Genomic DNA, 17,637 nt, shown 5'->3' on the forward strand with positions numbered 1-17,637 from the left:
TGGAATGTTGATTGCAGGTTAGTGAGAGGCATGGATAGCATGGGATAGGATAGGACAGGATATTGCTGCTATTTGTGTCTGTCTCTTTAGAGGACAGTAGAGATTTGTTGTATTATGCAGCTGTACATACCCAGACCATTTAATGTTTAGAGGGGAGAGAAATTAAAAGCATGTGTGAAGGTAAGGGGACTGGGGTTAGTGTGTGACAGCAATAGGGATTTTGTATTTTCTCATATAATAGCTACATCTCTTCCTTCCCTCTTCCCCATATACTGTTTTGCCACAGATTTTTATCCTGAAAAGCTATACTGCAGTCATTAGGTGCAGCTATTCCTAAACTACTGCCATAAAGTTTGTGGGTCCACTCTATGGCAAGTAGAGTTTTCCAGCTGGTGGGAGTTGCTGTATATGATGCAAGCCTTATACAGCAGACTTCTGCAAGGGGAAGATGGTCTGCGAGGTGTCTAGAGCAAACCATCAGGATTGCTTTGCTTTTGGCTGGAAATGGGTTTCCATTCTCAGGTGATGCTCCCACTTGTTCCAGCTAACGTTGACCCATTTCACTTCTCTTCCTCAGTTTGAGTACGTGTCCCAACATTTGGTGTTTGCCAACTGCATCCCGCTGATCCTGAAGTTCTTCAACCAAAACATCATGTCTTATATCACTGCCAAAAACAGGTACAGCCGCTTCTGGGGAAGAGAGAGATGATGGAGCAGGGAGGCTTTGTGCATGAGGAACCCTGACACGTGAATATGTGCTGGGACCAAGTGAGCTCTGGTCCCTAGCATGGCTTTGGGGCAGTATGCTCTCCACTACAGGAATATGCTGGAGGGGAGCAAATCCCTTCTGCTTAATGAGGAGGACTGGATGGGGGTTTCCAGTCTCTCACTGGACTACTAAAGTACAGGCAGACCTGTCTCCCTTGCTGACAGTAGGCTTGTTTTCGTCTTTACGTGGACTCCTGGAAAGCATTCCAGTGCCACCAGGCATCTGTGGGCCACAGCTTCAAAAAGGCTAGATGGGGTAGAGTCTTCTAGGTGTTTTCCACTTTTTATAGCTAGAATTCAGCTTTCCTGACTTCTTCAGGTTTTGCATAGTTGTCACTGCCTTTTACTTCTGATTTGAGAAAGACACTAGCCCCGTTTTGAGTCTGTAAAGGGACTAGCTGGTCTACCACAAGTCAGGGTAAGAACCGAAAGAGCACAACTCTTTCATGACTCAGTAGGACTGGGTAGGATTTCCCCATTTGGAGGGAAGTGCCACAGGGGATGTTGCTGTTGGAATGATGAAAAGATCCTTTTTGATGCTCTTTTTGTTGCTCTTGAGCCACATGTCTAAGCTGGTCTGTTTCCTGCATGGTATGATTGTGTATGTGTGAGAAGGCACGCATGGAAAAACAGAAAGTAATGTATTAATTCCCATGCTGATAAACATTTCCACTTCTGGTCCTGTGCTTCAAAGGTCCATAAGTGAGGAGGGAACGTAGCCCAGGAGCACTTAGCTCCCTCCCCTGCTTTCTGATGGAGGTTTCACAGGCAGGATACGCTCCTGTGAAATGAGGTAGGATTTGCAGCTGGATGCTCTGATCGATGCTCTGATCCAGGGAGGTTTAGCTGTTTTGCCCAGCTCGGAGTATCTCTTTGTCAGATAGCAGCAAACGATGTCAGGCACTGACCTGCAAAAAGGATCAGGGGATTTTGTTACATTCAGATGTATGGACCCGAGTCCAGTGATGCTGCATCAGGAAATATCAGAAGCGATGCCAGTATGGTGATGACATGCGGCAAACGAGCTGTGAGGCTCCTGATCCTGAGCTGGCTCCCTCTGAGCCCTCTTGCTTGTACCTGCATGGCACTTCCAGTTTTAGGGTTATGATGGGTAGGAGCCAGCAAGAAGCATCTGTCCTTGTGGTCAGACAAGCCCTTCCTGGGCCAAATGCTTTAAATGGAGCCTGGTTTAGGGGATCTCCTGACCTTGGGTCTCATCTTGGATTGCCTCTGACTCAGTGATCGTCACAAGTCAGCTTGTTGCTCAGCTGCTGAGTTTAAAAGCAAGAAATAGCAAACAAGAAGGAACTCAAGAACTGAAGCTGTGTGATAGTGCATGCTTCGTTTTAGATTGGTGCATGTCTCAGGGCACGGAGAGCATCAGTGCGTGTGTGTGCATCTACACATACCTTATATATATTTTACTTTTTTTTTTTTTGTTGGCTACTTTTACAAAGGCAATAGGCCTGGAGGGCTTTCAAAGACCTGATGCCCTAGTTGTGAATTTTCTTGCTGATAATCAGATGTCTCCATTTTAACCTAAGATCTGTTTTGTTTTATTTTTCCTTTTAAAAAATATGCATATGAATAACTAATCTGTCATGTCGTAATGGATCCAAATCCTTCGAGTCCTTATTAATGCGTTCAGGATGTGCTTCGAAGCCAAGAGGAATCGACATGCTCCATTAAGCTGAGACGCGAGGCAGCGGAGAGGCTGGGAGCCCATTTGGATGCCGTCTGTGCAGTCGGAAATGCAAGAGGGAGGCACCTCTGCGCAGCACCAGCTGCAGGCTGGTTCGCGTGTCCAACACGGCGCGCTGGAAATGGGATTGCTAGCCATCCAGACTACTTGCTGCATCAGGCAGCGCTGCCATTGCAATTCAAACCCCAGCACAGGGAAGGAAGATGTTACAGATTGCTGGGCATAATCACATAGATCATCTTAAAAAGTTGATTTCATATTTACCCAGTTCTTAACAAGTCCCTTCTTTCCTGTCTTCCACAGCATCTCTGTCCTGGATTATCCGCATTGTACAGTCTATGATTTGCCCGAGCTCACTGCAGAAAGCCTGGTAAGCAGCACAGAAAGGGTCCTTGTAACCAGTATTGCTGTATGTGAGAGCGTGAGGAAGGATTTTTGTTTCCTTTTTTCTGTCTTCTTCTTCTGCACCCCCAACCTTTCCAAAATTAGACTTTTTTTCCCCTCCAGACTTGAAAATTCCTCCCATCACTGTTCTGACTCGCTATCAGCTATGGGGAGGTGAGGAGGAGGCACTGCTGGCATCGTGTACCCCATAAAAATAGTTGGGTTTAGAGTTTTCCCTTTCACTCCTCCAAATGAGAGAGCCTGCTTTTAAAAAGGATTTGCCCAGAGGCTGTTGCCTCCCAGGTTTAGATTGCTCTGAGCACTCGTGTTTAGTTAGATGACAGTAGATGAAGGAATGAACCAAATTCCCTGCGGAGAGGAGCCTAAGTATTATGGAGACCGGCCAGTGAGATGGGCTGTGTGAATATATGAACTACAGATGAGACATTAATGCTGGCAGGTTCATAACTGCAATAATTCAAATGCAGAGCAGGTTGGACTCAGACAGGGCGCAGAGCAGGGACAAGCTTTGGGATTAACAGGAAGGGGGATCAGAGGGAAGGGAGACCCTAAATGATGCAGGAATCATTAAGAAGGAGCCTGACCAAAACCAGTCAAGGCAGGGATGATCTCATGTTGACTGGCTGCTAAAAACTTAAGCCCATGTTGTTTTCCTTAGCTGTGTAAAGGTTAAAATCATTAAAATAAAGTGAAAGATTTTCCCTAGCTTCTATGAGCCAAAGTTGCTCACAAATCCCCCCAAGGCTGTGGTCAGCCAGGACAGCCAAACTGGTTTTATTGGATCTGTAAACACAGCATTTCTGCTGTGCCACTGCAATGCAAATTCCTGCTGTGAGTTGATTATGCCAGATCAAATTTATAAAAAAAACCCATCTGTGGAGCACAGGCGGGTGGGTGCGGGATCGTCACGCGTGGCCAGCATGCTGGCTCGGTCCTCTGTGCTGTTCCACGTGCCTTTCCACCAGCGCTTCTTGCCTTCTTTTGGGTGGCTGCTCGGGTTGACAGCTCCTGCACATCACCTCCCTCCTTATCAATGGGATCAGTCCCCTGTTTTGTGCTGGTCCATGGGCTACTTGCTGAAGGCTGGGTGTCCTGGCCAGGCTCCCACCGACGTATCCTGGCCCGATGGGGACATCTAGCGACATGTCGCTCAGCGCTCCGATGGCTCATGCTAATCCTTATCCTCACGCTAAGCTTTATGGCTGGAGGAGAAGACTGAACTTTTTTTGGGGGGGGAAATATTCCCAGTTACCCTTTCGCAATAGGGTCTGGTCCCCTGTTTGGGAGCTGTTGCATTAAACGACAGTGCTTCATCGCTTTCCTCCAGCAGACATGGATGTTAGCCTCACGGGAGACTAATTTAATTAGAAAATATGCAGAAACCAACTTGAATTTTACCATGTGTGTTCGTCCTTGGGAGGATATCCGTGAATGTAAGGATTTAATCGAAATTAAACATGCCCTGGGACTTGAGGCATACACTTGTGTACGCATTTATGTTTCTCCAGCCAATATTTTATGTGTTGTTTTAGCTTTTTTTTTTTTTTTTTTTAATACTCTGATGCACTGATTTTAACAGCCCAGCCGTAACACATTTCTTAGCGGATATAACAGATGATTATGCTTTCAGTGGGTTGAACGCGGAATCATGTGTGTTTGGTTTACTTCCATGGAAAACCAGTATGAGTTCAGCAGTGCTGTCTCCAGCGGAGGGACCCCTAGGCTGTGGGGTAACGGTGTAAATCAGGAGTGGCTGCAGTCCCGACGAGGTAGTGGGGGCTTCACCCATCCTGTTGTGGGACAGTCTCTTTGATTCCTTGCTGATCCCCATCTCCCCTGACTTGTCACAGGGCTGTCGCTCCCCTCCAGCTCCCCGCGTTTGGGGAGGGGGCTGCAGAGGACCCTGCTGCACCGTGTCGTGGTGACATGGGGAGGGTAACAGGAGATGGGGGTAGAAGGGGGATTAAAGTCTGTTTAGCCTGTGCCCTCCTTCCATAAATCTGATGGAAGGACTCTCACTTACTTGAAGCTATGGAGACAACATCAGACTGGTGACAAAAATAAATCTGGCTGCCTATGAAATGGGTATTAGTTTATTCTACTGGGGTCTTTTTGGAAAAACTACTTGGTGCGGAGGGAGCAGATTAGGACTGGGCACCGATATGAAACTGCACGGGCACTGCTCCTGAGCTGGTACCCCCAGAGCCGCACGCAGCATCTGCGAACATCTCGGTGACATCCCACCTCTGCGCTCTGCTGTGCAAGCTCTGCTGTGTGCGCAGGAGCCTCCAGCACAGAAGTAGCCTCTGCTGGCAGAAAAGTGCATTTGCTCAGAGTGGCTTTTACCAAATCCCAGAATTAAATGAAGTAAGTCAGCAGCACTTCCTTGTTGGCCTCTAAAAATTACATGTGCAATACCATTGTGCCCGCTTACTGAAATGGTAGGTCTGGTGCTTGCTTTTAAGAGCAAAGGTATTATGCTGGTGGGATTTTCTTGGGTAAATCTAGTTTCAAAGCTGGATTAGACACTCTGACAGAAGGGGCTCCCTGGGGTCATTCCCAAATTCATCCCGAGGATGCCCAGAACCTGGATCATGCACCAGGCTGCAGTTTTTGCCATGAGTTGTTAAGGCTGTAGCTTGCTGTAAGTGGCTTATAAATTAAGTGGCACTTGTTTCCGCTCTCATCCCCAAATAGGTTATTTGTGGGACATTTCTGCTGTGCTCAGTCTGTACAAACGTAAAGCAAGTTACTGTAGTGGTGGAATTACTGCTCAAATGTGCCACAGCCAATATTTATGCAAGCTGGAGCTGAGGGTGCTTACATTCAGCTAATATTTAAAATAATGTATCAGCTGCACTTAAGCTGGAGGGGATCTTTGTTACAGAAAAGTCTTGCGCTCCTGGTATAAATGCTGCTGTTTGTCATCCTGTGTTGTTATGCGATTTCCTTTTATTTGTCTGTAATATGTCCTCTAAGCATGTGGTAATTTATGAATTAATTGATATAATTAACAAAAACTGTTCTCTAAGCAGTGGTGATCACTAGGCTGTAATTTGCTCTCTGACTGTAAACAACGAATACAAACCTACCACAATATATATTTCCCATGATGACATAGTGTGATTTATCTTAGCTTTTACCCTAAACCTAAATGCAAATTAAAACGCTGATTACATCTGGGTCTTTCAGAACGGTTTTCCCCAGAATCTGTTGGCTTGTCAGCAGCATGATGATAACCCAAGTGAGGAGAGAGCTCCGCTGCTCACTCTCCATTGGAAATAAGACTTGTGCAGATAGTAAAAATAAAGACTTTCTGCACAAGGACATCTCTGTGGCGGTGCTGTTGAACGCTGCAGTTAGTGTTATACTTTTCCTTCTCTGCTTTGCAGGAAGCCGGAGACAACAACCAGTTCTGCTGGAGAAATTTATTCTCCTGCATTAACTTGCTGAGGATCCTCAACAAGCTGACCAAGTGGAAGCACTCGAGGACAATGGTAAGGTGATGTCCCGTCTCCCTGAGACCTGCCATGGGCTGCCGGTGTTGCACCTTGAGCGTGTCCCTGGCTCTACGCTGCACGGCTTCAGCCCTGCAGAGAGTTTCTTCTGGCAGTTCTGGGGCTTCTGCTCCTTCATAATCTGCCCATTTTTCTTTCACAGGTTGAGCCTTAAATGCAGAAATACTTTTTCTTCTCTAAATAATACTTATTTCTGTGACCCTCAAGCCCCCTGCAGCAAGTTTTGGTTATGCTGAACACTCCTGTTCTACCTGCTTGGGGTTTGTACCGTACATGGCCAGGTGTTAGCGCCCGAAGCTGCGCAGACAGCACTTGTGTGGCTTTCTTGAGCACGTTGCATTAATTTCTGTTGATTCCTTGGCAGATGCTGGTAGTCTTCAAGTCGGCCCCAATACTGAAACGAGCTCTGAAGGTGAAGCAGGCCATGATGCAGCTGTATGTCCTCAAACTGTTGAAAATCCAGACCAAATACCTGGGGCGTCAGTGGAGAAAAAGCAACATGAAAACCATGTCTGCCATTTACCAGAAGGTGCGGCATCGCATGAACGATGACTGGGCTTACGGCAATGGTGAGTAGTGCCAGGGAAGCATCCTCTCTGTATGCGGAGTTGAAATCGGCTCGCAGGGGGTTTGACCTGTTAGGATCCCATTAGCTTGTTTGGGTCGGTATTGGGAGATTTTTTTCAGAAGCTTTAAGGCACCATTCAGCAGCGTTAGGAGAGAACAAATTGATTGCATGAGGAAAGGTGGGAATAATCAGACCAGGCTGGGACAGGGTCAGCTCAGGTCTCCAAGATGAGAGTTTTCACCAAGCTCAGGCCTGTGCTTTTGCATTCCCAAATCGCTTTCGCCATTAAACTGTCCTGGTATCCGCACCAAATGTGCGTGCTTAGGATGGCCATGGAGTGAAAATCTGACTGATAGCTCTGCAGTTTGCACTTGAGAAACAATAGCAGTTACATCCCGGCAGTGCGGATACTCTGAATCATAGACTAGATGTACCAGTCCATTTAAACAGCTCTTACGTGGTCTAAATCTGTATTTTTTGAGGGGCCTCATGAAGTTTCTGGTGTTCCTCATTTATTAGTCCATGGGATGCGTGAGACCACACTCTTATTCCCCTGTAAGTACCCCCAGCTGCTGCAACTACTGGCCCAAGGTTAGGACAAGAAGGGAAAGTATTAAAATATCTTTTTGCCTTAGTAACACAGTCCTAAATTTTTGCTCTGCATGTATCTTCTTTTTAATGAGGATCAAGTAGAAAAATTGGCTAGCATTCCTGTTTCGAAAGAAAACAGGGCAAGAAGTAAAAGCCTAACATTTTAACTTTTTTACAAGGGAAAAAAGCATTATAATTATGTTAGGATGTTCAACTTCAACTGTAAAAGATATAATCTATTTTTGAAGACTTGTATGCTTTTGATAGTCATGATACCACTATGACACTAATTCAGAAGAACAAAAAACTAGACTCAATAGTTGTAATTTCAATTTAGGGCTAGTGGAGTTCCCCCAAAAACCAAAGAGCGGGAAGGCTGGAAGGCTGAGGAAGACTGAGGGCTTCCTTTCTTTTATGGGGATTTCTCTCCTGTCGCTGCCTTTCTCCGCACACTGATTGTTCCCTGTGGGATTGAAGATGGCAGCAGGGCTTCTTTATGCCACTAGTAGGATACGGCTATGGGATACTGCCTGCCTTGGGTGACTTAAATAGCTTGAGCACTACATGTTCCAAAACAGCAGAAGACGACTACATACGTCACCTGCCCTGGAGCAAGGGTTTGCCATAACAACTGAATTCACATGGCAATATGGAGAATAATGCAATTTTAAGACGGATGCAAAGGGTAAATTGTTGTGTGTGTCCCACTTACCCCAAAAGAGTTAATCAGCAACATAATGCAACACTCGATTGCACAATTTGCTACTTAGCAGAGACTGCATCTTGACCTGGACAGTTTGCCAGGGAAGCACTTGGCTTTCAGAGACACAATCTGGAAGGGTTTTTCCTGGAGTGTTTATTTTTATCTTTGTATATCTGGGTTGATACTCAGCTTGGACCTTTCCCTCCCTTGAGAGCTGCTGAGCTTTGCCAATGAATTTACTGAACCTTTATGGAGCGAATGACTATTTCGTATGGATTTAGACCTCATAAAGGCCAACTTTCAAAATCTTTTTTTCCCATGTTACATGTTTACATAATATTACATGTTTAATATATCATGGTTATTACAGTCAGTTATTAGATTTTTCAGCATACTTCATAGTTAAATTTGTCCAAATTTTAAAAAAAACTTTGTTTTCAGTAGCTCATAATAAGCTTGCTGGATTGTAGCTATAAGCATTTAATCTTGATCTCTGGTTCAGACAGCTGTGGAGATTTTCAGTAAAAGTGGTGGGGCCTTTCTGAGAAAAGCAGGAGCTAGGTAATTCTAGAGACTCCTTAAAGCACATGGAAGAGTGGAAATAATGGCATTTCTATAGGAAGTTTTCTGACTCTGCTAATTTACGAGTGATTTTAACGTATTTAATTTAATTACCTTAAATTAAAATGCATATATAATAGGAATTGATTAGGAATAATAATTAGGAATAACTGACTGGCTAATACTCTGGTCAATTCAGGCATGTGGTTGCTGCAAGATCTTCATCCTTCCTTTTGCTCAAACCTTATCAGAGTTATTTTTTCCACACCGCTCTGGTCTTGTTTCTTCTTCGATGTAGATATCGATGCCAGACCATGGGATTTCCAGGCTGAAGAATGCACCCTGAGAGCCAACATCGAAGCCTTCAACAGCCGGAGATACGACAGACCTCAAGACTCAGAGTTTGCGCCAGTGGACAACTGCCTGCAGAGCGTGCTGGGACAGCGGCTGGAGCTCCCCGAGGACTTCCACTACTCCTACGAACTCTGGCTGGAGCGGGAGGTGTTTTCCCAGCCCATTCGCTGGGAGGAGCTGCTGCATTACCAGTGAGAGCAACACCTTCACCTGCCCCCAGTCCCACCTCAGTAAGGACTCAAGGTGCTACAGGCTGAGGAAAGAAAGATTATTTTGGACCTGGGTGTTCTTAAGCACAGCTGGAAAAAAATCATGGTCTTTCCAAAGAGACCAAGCCTCTTTGTATCTACCCAGACACCCCTGAGTAGGCAACTGCCATCTTTTTGGAGGTCATCCCTTTCCTGTGACTTCTTGGAGACCATACAGCATCAACGGACCTGCACAGAAGCCGCGGAGCAGGTTCCAGTGTCACACTAGTGGCAGTGTTGAGAGTGAGCTTATCTGGTCTTTACTGCAGATTGACACCAGTGTACAAGAGCTCAGAGTCCAGGTCTGTTTCTTAGCTTGGTTCATGCATGTAAGTTTGTTGTAAGAGTATCTCAACTGTGAAAGGTTTTCATCTCTCCTGAATGCTCCACACTGTGCCTAATTTTTTTCATTTATTCATTTATGGTTGTCTGATAATGTGCTTCAAACACCCTACTGCCTCGAACAAGCTGCCCTGCTTCCCTAATGAAGCTGAAAATAAGAAAAACGTAGCACTGTCCGTGACAGTCTCAATCAGAGGTGACAGGTTGACTTGGCCAAAGGAGACGCCGTTACCTCTTGTCCCTGGGCTGGCATTGCTGCTGCTGGGATTACACAACACGATTTACAGAGGTTTGCTTCCACAACTGACAATTTTTGCATTGTTCACCAAGGTTAATAATCCATTACCTTTTCACCGCTCCGCTTTCCTCCACCATTCTGTTCGCTTACCATTTGTATTAGAGTAAAATGATCGGTAAGCCGTGCAGTGTTTAGAGCTGTAGAGGAGGTTGACTGCCACATTTCTCTCCACCTGATTGTTTTTGAAGGATAATTACTGCAGATAGCTTGCTTTAGCATTTCTAACCCCGAAGGACACAGTAAATGCCACATTAAATAACCTAATTTTTACACAGCTTTTCAGTTATTTGGGGGAATGTTTGTGCCAAGACTTAAAGTGGGGAGGGAAAGGCTTTGGTTAACACTTTATTGCCATCATACGAGGAAAAGAGCAGACACAGCGGTCCATAACTTTCAGAATGAATAGCATATTGAGCTGTAAACTTTCTAAAGGTCCGTGCAAACACTACACTTGGGTAAAGCTGCGTTGCATGAGTATGGCAGCCGAAGGTAAGGTGGAAAAACCTGTGAGCTGACCTGCTGAATGAATCTCAGCCCTTAGTACCGTGCAGGGTGACAGTCCCTTCTCCTCAGCCAACGGCGCTACCTGAGGGTTGCACTGAAAAGGCAGGCTGGGCTTCACAGTACTTTCTTTAGTATTATGACAGAGCCTGCAAACTGTAATCTTTCTCTACAAAATTTTATGAGTCCAACACAGGGAATCCTGGATCTAACCTCCCCCGGCCATGAAACCAGGAGTTTGGCTTTTGTCAGAGAAGCATGTGTTCATATAGTGCAGGCAAGCACTTAGGCCATACTGTTATTGATATATCAAGCACACAAGTGATAAAATCAGAAGTAGTTGTTATGACAGGATTTGTGCTTATTGCTGTGGAATTAAACTGAGAATGTTTCCTTAATGGGGTTTGTAAAAGGCATTTTTCATGGAAATAGCATTAGTAAACCTGCTCACCTTTTTAAATACGCTTTTGTTCAAAATAAACCAGAGCAACTTTTAAAGCACATACATTTACTTAAGTTTTTTCTTCCTGTGCCTTAATTTAAATGCTTCCTTTGCTGTTCTTTTTTGTCTTTAAAGGACAAAAACATCCCCCCCCCAACCAACCCAGGAACTCAGCTCTCACCCCTGCACGTATCCACTCTGTCTCTGCTGAGGAAAGGCCTTCTTTTGGATGTTCTATTCTGATGTATCTATAGAACTCTAAAAAAGAAAAACAGAATTATGGGCTGTAGATGTCCTCACAGTATTTGTGCTTGTTAAAAAGTAAAAAGTTATTTAAAAATAAATAAAGCCTCTCCAAGCAGTAAGGCATGAAAAACAGACATACAATCTATAATGGAAGCATGGTGCTGTCTTCAGGGATCCCAGAACTGGGAGAGCTCTGTAGCTCCGGACAACTCATTTCAGCATCTGTACTTCAGCTCCCTTCCTAAAATATGGCAACTAGCATTTCCCTATGTTCCCTAGACCCTACTGGTAGTAAATATACTAAAGATTAAATAAACACAAATAAATCAACAAACCTCTGCTAAAGATGGCAGACATTTGAAGGGTCTGTTAAATTTTTAAGTAGTAGAAATGCAGTACAAATACTACTATTTTCAGCATGTACTAGGGTCCAGAGCCCAGCACTAGCTGGAATGTTCAGGATTTTCTCTGTGATATTTTGTCTTATATTTTCCTGCCAAATGTGCTATTTCCCCCTTAGGCCAGGGTCCTGGGAATTTAGCTGTACCTCGGTGTAGTATCATGTATCCTGACACAAGGGACACCTCTCCAGCACTGTTGGTTCCTTTTTTCCTCCCTTCATGTGGTGACCCCACACTGAAAGAGTCTGGAGTGTTTTTTTTCTGGTTAACTATATTACACCCCTTGCTTTATGATTCATCTGGTATTCTCTGTTTTAGAGTGATTTAGAAAACAATCTAATTCCCCAACAACTAAGTGTGAATGTAAAGGAAGTACTATCAATGTATCCAAATCCTTTTAGTCTTAATAAACTAAGGCCATGAAGGTAAGTGTTTCTTCAAGGGAAAAGGGAATGAATTAATGAATTATTCAAGAATCACAAGCTTAGAAAAGCCCTTGGTATTTGGCTCAAAACTTTTTCTTCCCCCCCAAGTGTTTCTTTCCCACAATGTTTATGTCAGAAAAAAAATAACCAGTACATACACAATGTACATTTTTCTACAGTTTATGTTTAAATTGTGCTTCATATAAGTTTTCCATGGCTTTTCAATGCTTTCTGTTTTTTACTGAGGTAAATAGAAATACAAATTCTTACCCGAATGTCTGTGTGGTAGAGGATGGTATAAACTGTTATCTTTGAATACTATTTATTATTTCCACCACTACCACCAAAAGTTATGTTTCCTAGAGATATACCTCTGTACAAAACCTGAACCTCTGTGTAAAAAAAGTAACTAGGGAAAGGTAGACCTTTTAACTTAAATATTTGTGTCTCATCACGGATTTGTCACAAAGACTGTACTTCTTCTGTTGCAGTGTGCCATATTTAGTGAGGGTTTCTTGTGGAAAGCTGGAAAACGTGGGTTTCAGTTCATGCTGATAAAAACCGCTGGCCTCACTACGGGCTGCACAGTGCTTTGCAGAGCAGCTGTGGGGCTGAAGTGCCAGTTTAGCAGGCACAGAGGGAACCTCTATTTTAATGTTTATTCCACTTACTTACAAACAGATGTGGGGAATTCAAACAATGTAATACTCCAGAGACTCTCCCTCGAGGTGTTTGAGCAGTGTATTAACTGAGGCCCCTCTAGAAAACTCCCTTACCAGTACTTCCGACAGTCCCAGATGCTGCTTCTCTAGCAGTACTAGAAAAGACTCCATCCTCCTATTGCACTTCTCAGACTGCAAGCAGGTAGCAGTTTAAAACTTCATTGCTTCACAGTGAGGATTTTCTTTTCCTTAAAAAAAAAAAAAAAATCTCAAAAGAGCTAGGAGACAGCAGTTATGGAATAACCATTCTGATGTATAGCAAGAAAGCTTCAGAACAAAGTTTCACATGGTTTCTCTACAGCTGAAGGAACATCTGTTATCTTACCCCAAACATGACTGTTGATTCTAGGAATGCTCAAGTGTTCTCAGTTTCTGTTGTAACTGGTATACACAGAGGTGTTTTTCTTTCAGCCTGCAGGTGGTTGCTGAAAGTTTTGCTGTCAGTAAGTCATTTTCTTCAGTATCTTGGTACAGACTCTTCTATTTTTAGCCTTGTTTTCTAGGGATATAAGGCACATGCAATTACACTGTTAGTTTCTCAGTCCTCTATAAGCAACTTTCGAATGGGTTAGCTAATTTCATGCAAATTTCAGTGAAGGATAAAAGGCCTCAAAGATATGAAGCTCCTTTCGGAGTTGTGAAAGTTGGCAGCTAGGTAGAGAGCAACCCTATTAACTCCCCAACTGAGGCAAAGGCAGGGGGAATTCAGCCTTGATCCATTCAGTCCGGCAGAAAGCAGTGGGCCAGTTAGTGCCCGCGTGATGGCCAGCAGATCTGCGTGTGTCTGGCAGATCCTGAGATGAGTCCACAGCTGCCTCGTGCGCTGGGCTGGGGGAAAGAGGAACTGTTCTGCAGGGCATGGGGAAGGCTTTTGGTTAGCGCTGGGAAAAGACAAGGGGGAGAGGGCTGAGCTGCAGAGCACTGCAGGGAAAGGACGCAAATCTCTATGACACTGGGTTTCATTAATTCCACATCTTACGGAACAACCTGTTAAAAAAAGATATTGTCAATTTGTTGGAGTAAGGAATGTAAGACATTATGTTTCCATACACAGACATGCTTCCCAGTAGCCATTCGATTCTCTATTTGTATGTGGTCCCCTGTCTGTGGCTATACATTTTCTTGTCTCTCTGTGAAAATGGCCATAACCAAATATCCCTCCTTTCTCTTATGTGAATATTTCCATAAAAATAATGATACTGAGATGTCCTGGCCTCACAGCTGCCAGAGCTAAAGCACTCTTTATTTATCCAGTTGTAACTAAAGCAGTGACTTCATGATGCCAGGTTTGTTATACTCTTCATTTGCAGAAACTTCCCTTAATTATTTATCAAAAGCCTTGCATGTGTAAACAATAGCTTGTTTCGTAGCCAGGTCCAAGCATCTTTACAAAATAGCAACAGTTGACTGCACAGGCTAATTTTTGTCTCCTTGATCTAGTATTTCAGACATGCTTGTCACTACTGTTACTTCTTTTTAGCCTCAATAGTTAGTATAATGTGGTCTCTTGCCAGTTGTTCTTGTTAAAAGGAGATAAGGAGTATAATTATGATTGCTTCATTTATGCCATGTGGTTTGTTAATAAAAATTACACAAAATCATTTTTTGCTGAACACAGTAAAAATAAAATATTATTTTTTCATTATTTCTTTCATTATCCATCCCAAGACCCATTCAAAAGAATTTTACTTAGAAAATCTGCAGACCTCCTTTCTGAGCTACGCTCCCAAGCCTTTCCCTATTCTCTCTTGGTCTTTTGCTTCTTTTGCTGTCTTTTTTGGCTCCTTCTGATCAGATACCAGGATTCCTCCGAGATTCTCCTCAGCAGTGAGTTTTCTTCTGGCAGGGCTATATTAATCTCAAATAGCTAACTGATTCAGTTGCCTGTGGCCTCTTAGAGACAGGAAAGGGAGAGAAAAGGAAGAATAGGAGCTGCTTTAGTAAACTTAGCCACTGAAAACAAGACTCAAACCACAGACGTGCCTAGAACCACCAAAGACCAAGGCCCTGCACCTTTTCAAATGGCAAGGAACCTCTTTACTCTGCAATTCATCCTCCACGTCTCCCTGACAATGGCCTATGAAACAGGGTAACAGTATCCCTTGTTTCCCTTCCCCTCTAAATATAAAGAAGTTCAGCTGCTCCAACATTTAGTCTGAGCAGAAGAGAGATAACATGCTCATTAGCCTCAGTGAAGTTTGATACTCCTCACTGATCAGAAAGCAATTCCCTCCGAATAGCACGTTCTCCTGGATCCCACTCATAGCAACAGAGAACAGTCACAAGGGAAAAAAGGCTGGTATTTTTCTAGACAAAACAAACACCCATGATAAGTAAAAGAATCTGAGATGTATGTTTTCTATGCTGAATGTCTTATCGCTTGTTCCTGAAAACATGTAACACGTCCAGATTACAACAGAGAAGTTTTTTTCCACTGGATTGAGAAAGAGGTCTGTGTTGTATTCACAGTAACGGCATTCAGCTGGTCAGGCACTCAAACACATTACTTTGGAAAGAAAAAATGGTGTTTTCCATTAACTCAATCCCTTTCTGCTCAAGGCAAATAAGTCTAATGGTTTCCACCCCGTGTTTCAAAATTGCTTTTCAAAACATCCTCCTCAGCAGCATCTCGCTCTCTGCCAACACCCACGCTTAGCCACGATGTCAGGTGATGACCCAGCTGATATTATTTCCAAAGTTTCCTAGTGTCATTTCTCCATCCAACCTGCGCTCCTGGCTCAACTTTCCCTCTTGATGAAAGAGATAATCATTAGACTTGTATTCTGCCAAGGAGTGCATTTGCTCTGTGCTTTCTCTATTCCTGAGCTCCTCCTCTAGTAACCACCTGGTGCATGTTGCTGTTGCACTCATTCCTGTCATTTAGCCTTCTTTTGATATCTAGTCTATATGCAGTGATAATTATTTTCCTTCAACAGTTTTCTTCTGACCACCTTCTTCCTTTCTTTCACTGATACCTTTTTTCTCTTAATGTTTTATTAGGCTATTGTTTTCTTTGTTGTTCCATCTCTTCTTTTGTTCTCATTTCTGGGAGGAGTTCTGATCATTCTTCGTTAAACTGTGTTTTACTCAGTCACCTGTCTGGCTCATTCTCCATATCCACTTCTATTTTCATGCTGAAATACTGTCCTTGCAAACATTTCTGCCACTACAGAGTTGTTCTGTCCCCCTTCAGTATTTGTACATTTGTAGCCAAGTATGACCACTCTTCTATCAGTATTAAAAAAGCTCCTTTACAGACTCCACATACCTTCTAACCCCCACATCACTTCACAGTGTCCAAAGCAACAGCTGAATGCTTGTTAATCATTATAATTCTGTGAGATGGAAATTTGTGTTTGTAATAAACCCAACAATCTCTGTAGCTTCCAGGAAGAGGGGAAGAGTGGGAAAGATCGTTGGATATTTTTGTAAATCATATTTACAGTCCTCTACCCACAGTCCCTTCCAATGCTGATTTATTTAAATGCCTATACATAGCAGACTATAATATGTACAAACTTCATACCAGGGGAGAAAACAAAGGTTGGACAGCTGTTATGTCCGATAGGCAAATTAAAAAGTAAAGGCATCTCTATTCCCAGAACTGTTTTTTTAAAAAAGAAATTACATGTTGGTCTTCAGTACTTACCATTGTATTAAAAATGAGTCTTTCTGCTATTTGAAACTTATTTTATAGTCCCCAGTTCCCATAATTAAGAGAATCTTTGTTTTTGTTAAAATTAATTGTTCTGAAACAAAGCTGTCTTCCTACAGGTTCATGTCCTACTGCCCTTAAAAACTGCTCCATCCTCCCCACTGCAACGACAGCACACGCCCCTGCCAAACAGCCCAAAGATGGGCAGAGCTGGGTTAACATTTCCTCGGCTGAGACATTAATAGTGTCTCTCTCCCACATTCTGTGCAGCTGGCAATTTTCATGAAATGCATAGGGAATTCATGTAGTCGAACTCTTACTTCTGTGTCAATATTGGTTGAAATTGGCCAACCGGCTCAGAAGTTATTGCAGACAGACTAATGGGCAAGCCCCATTTCCTTAGGAAACCTCACTAAAATCAAAAGCCCTCCAAGCTCCTACCTGTCAAGATTTGGAAGAAGAGCTTTAAAATATAATTAAGTGCATCCTATGGGCTTACGTACCAGAGAGCAGATTTAGAGAGCTTAATGTTCAAGGCAAAAATAAAGCCATGATCTAGGCAGACCCATTGATGTGTTGGGGTTTGGCAACAGTATAATTATGAGCTGTTTTTTTCTACAGGGCAATTCAGCTGCTGATAGTTTTCACTTGTGCTGTTTGATTCACTTTGCAAGTGAAAGCCTGGTGCTGAGGGATGCAGGAGAGCCACCTGCCTCCCATTCTTTCTCCAAAGTTTAATAAAAAAGGGTATTTATGAGAATTAGTACCCTGGCTGTGAAAAAAACTGTTGTCTAAAGATGGAGCAGGGCACTGAAATGAACCCTTCAGCCACCTGCTCCTCCCTCCCATCCCTCCACCTCCACCGCTTAGGTCTCAGACCTCAGCTTAACTCTAACCGCTGTATGGGTATTTAAAACACCCGAACTTTATCACATGTAGTTTTAGATGCCTGCTGTGCGAAAGCGTGGCTCTCAAAGGAGGCAAACGCAGAGGTTGTTTTTTCAAATGTTTCTGTGGTAAAGGACGCTGGGTCAGCTGGTTAACCAAAGAGAACCCCCCCTGCAATAGCAGAGAGGATGAAGGCGTGGGCTGCGCCTCCCTCAGCACGGGCAGGAAGCCCGAGGCACAACACCCCGAGGCTATTTGCTCACAAATAACCCGAATATTTATTTAACGGTCTACCAAAC

The 17,637-nt window shown here is 43.6% G+C and overlaps 1 protein-coding gene across 4 annotated transcripts in view; it reads left to right on the forward strand.

Annotated features, from left to right (window-relative positions):
* The window catches only part of STRIP2 (striatin interacting protein 2), a 26,082-nt gene extending 13,734 nt beyond the window's left edge, over window positions 1-12,348 (forward strand). For all 4 annotated transcript variants that reach the window (XM_075024518.1, XM_075024519.1, XM_075024521.1 and 1 more), the window contains 5 exons: window positions 578-678; window positions 2,774-2,840; window positions 6,268-6,372; window positions 6,758-6,962; window positions 9,115-12,348. In XM_075024518.1, the coding sequence (XP_074880619.1) occupies window positions 578-678; window positions 2,774-2,840; window positions 6,268-6,372; window positions 6,758-6,962; window positions 9,115-9,365 (729 nt within the window). In that variant the 3' untranslated portion in view covers window positions 9,366-12,348. The remainder of the gene's footprint in view (window positions 1-577; window positions 679-2,773; window positions 2,841-6,267; window positions 6,373-6,757; window positions 6,963-9,114) is intronic.
* The last annotated feature ends 5,289 nt before the right edge of the window (window positions 12,349-17,637 follow it).

The sequence above is a fragment of the Buteo buteo genome, chromosome 4 (genome assembly GCF_964188355.1).
Source record: "Buteo buteo chromosome 4, bButBut1.hap1.1, whole genome shotgun sequence".
NCBI lineage: Eukaryota > Metazoa > Chordata > Aves > Accipitriformes > Accipitridae > Buteo > Buteo buteo.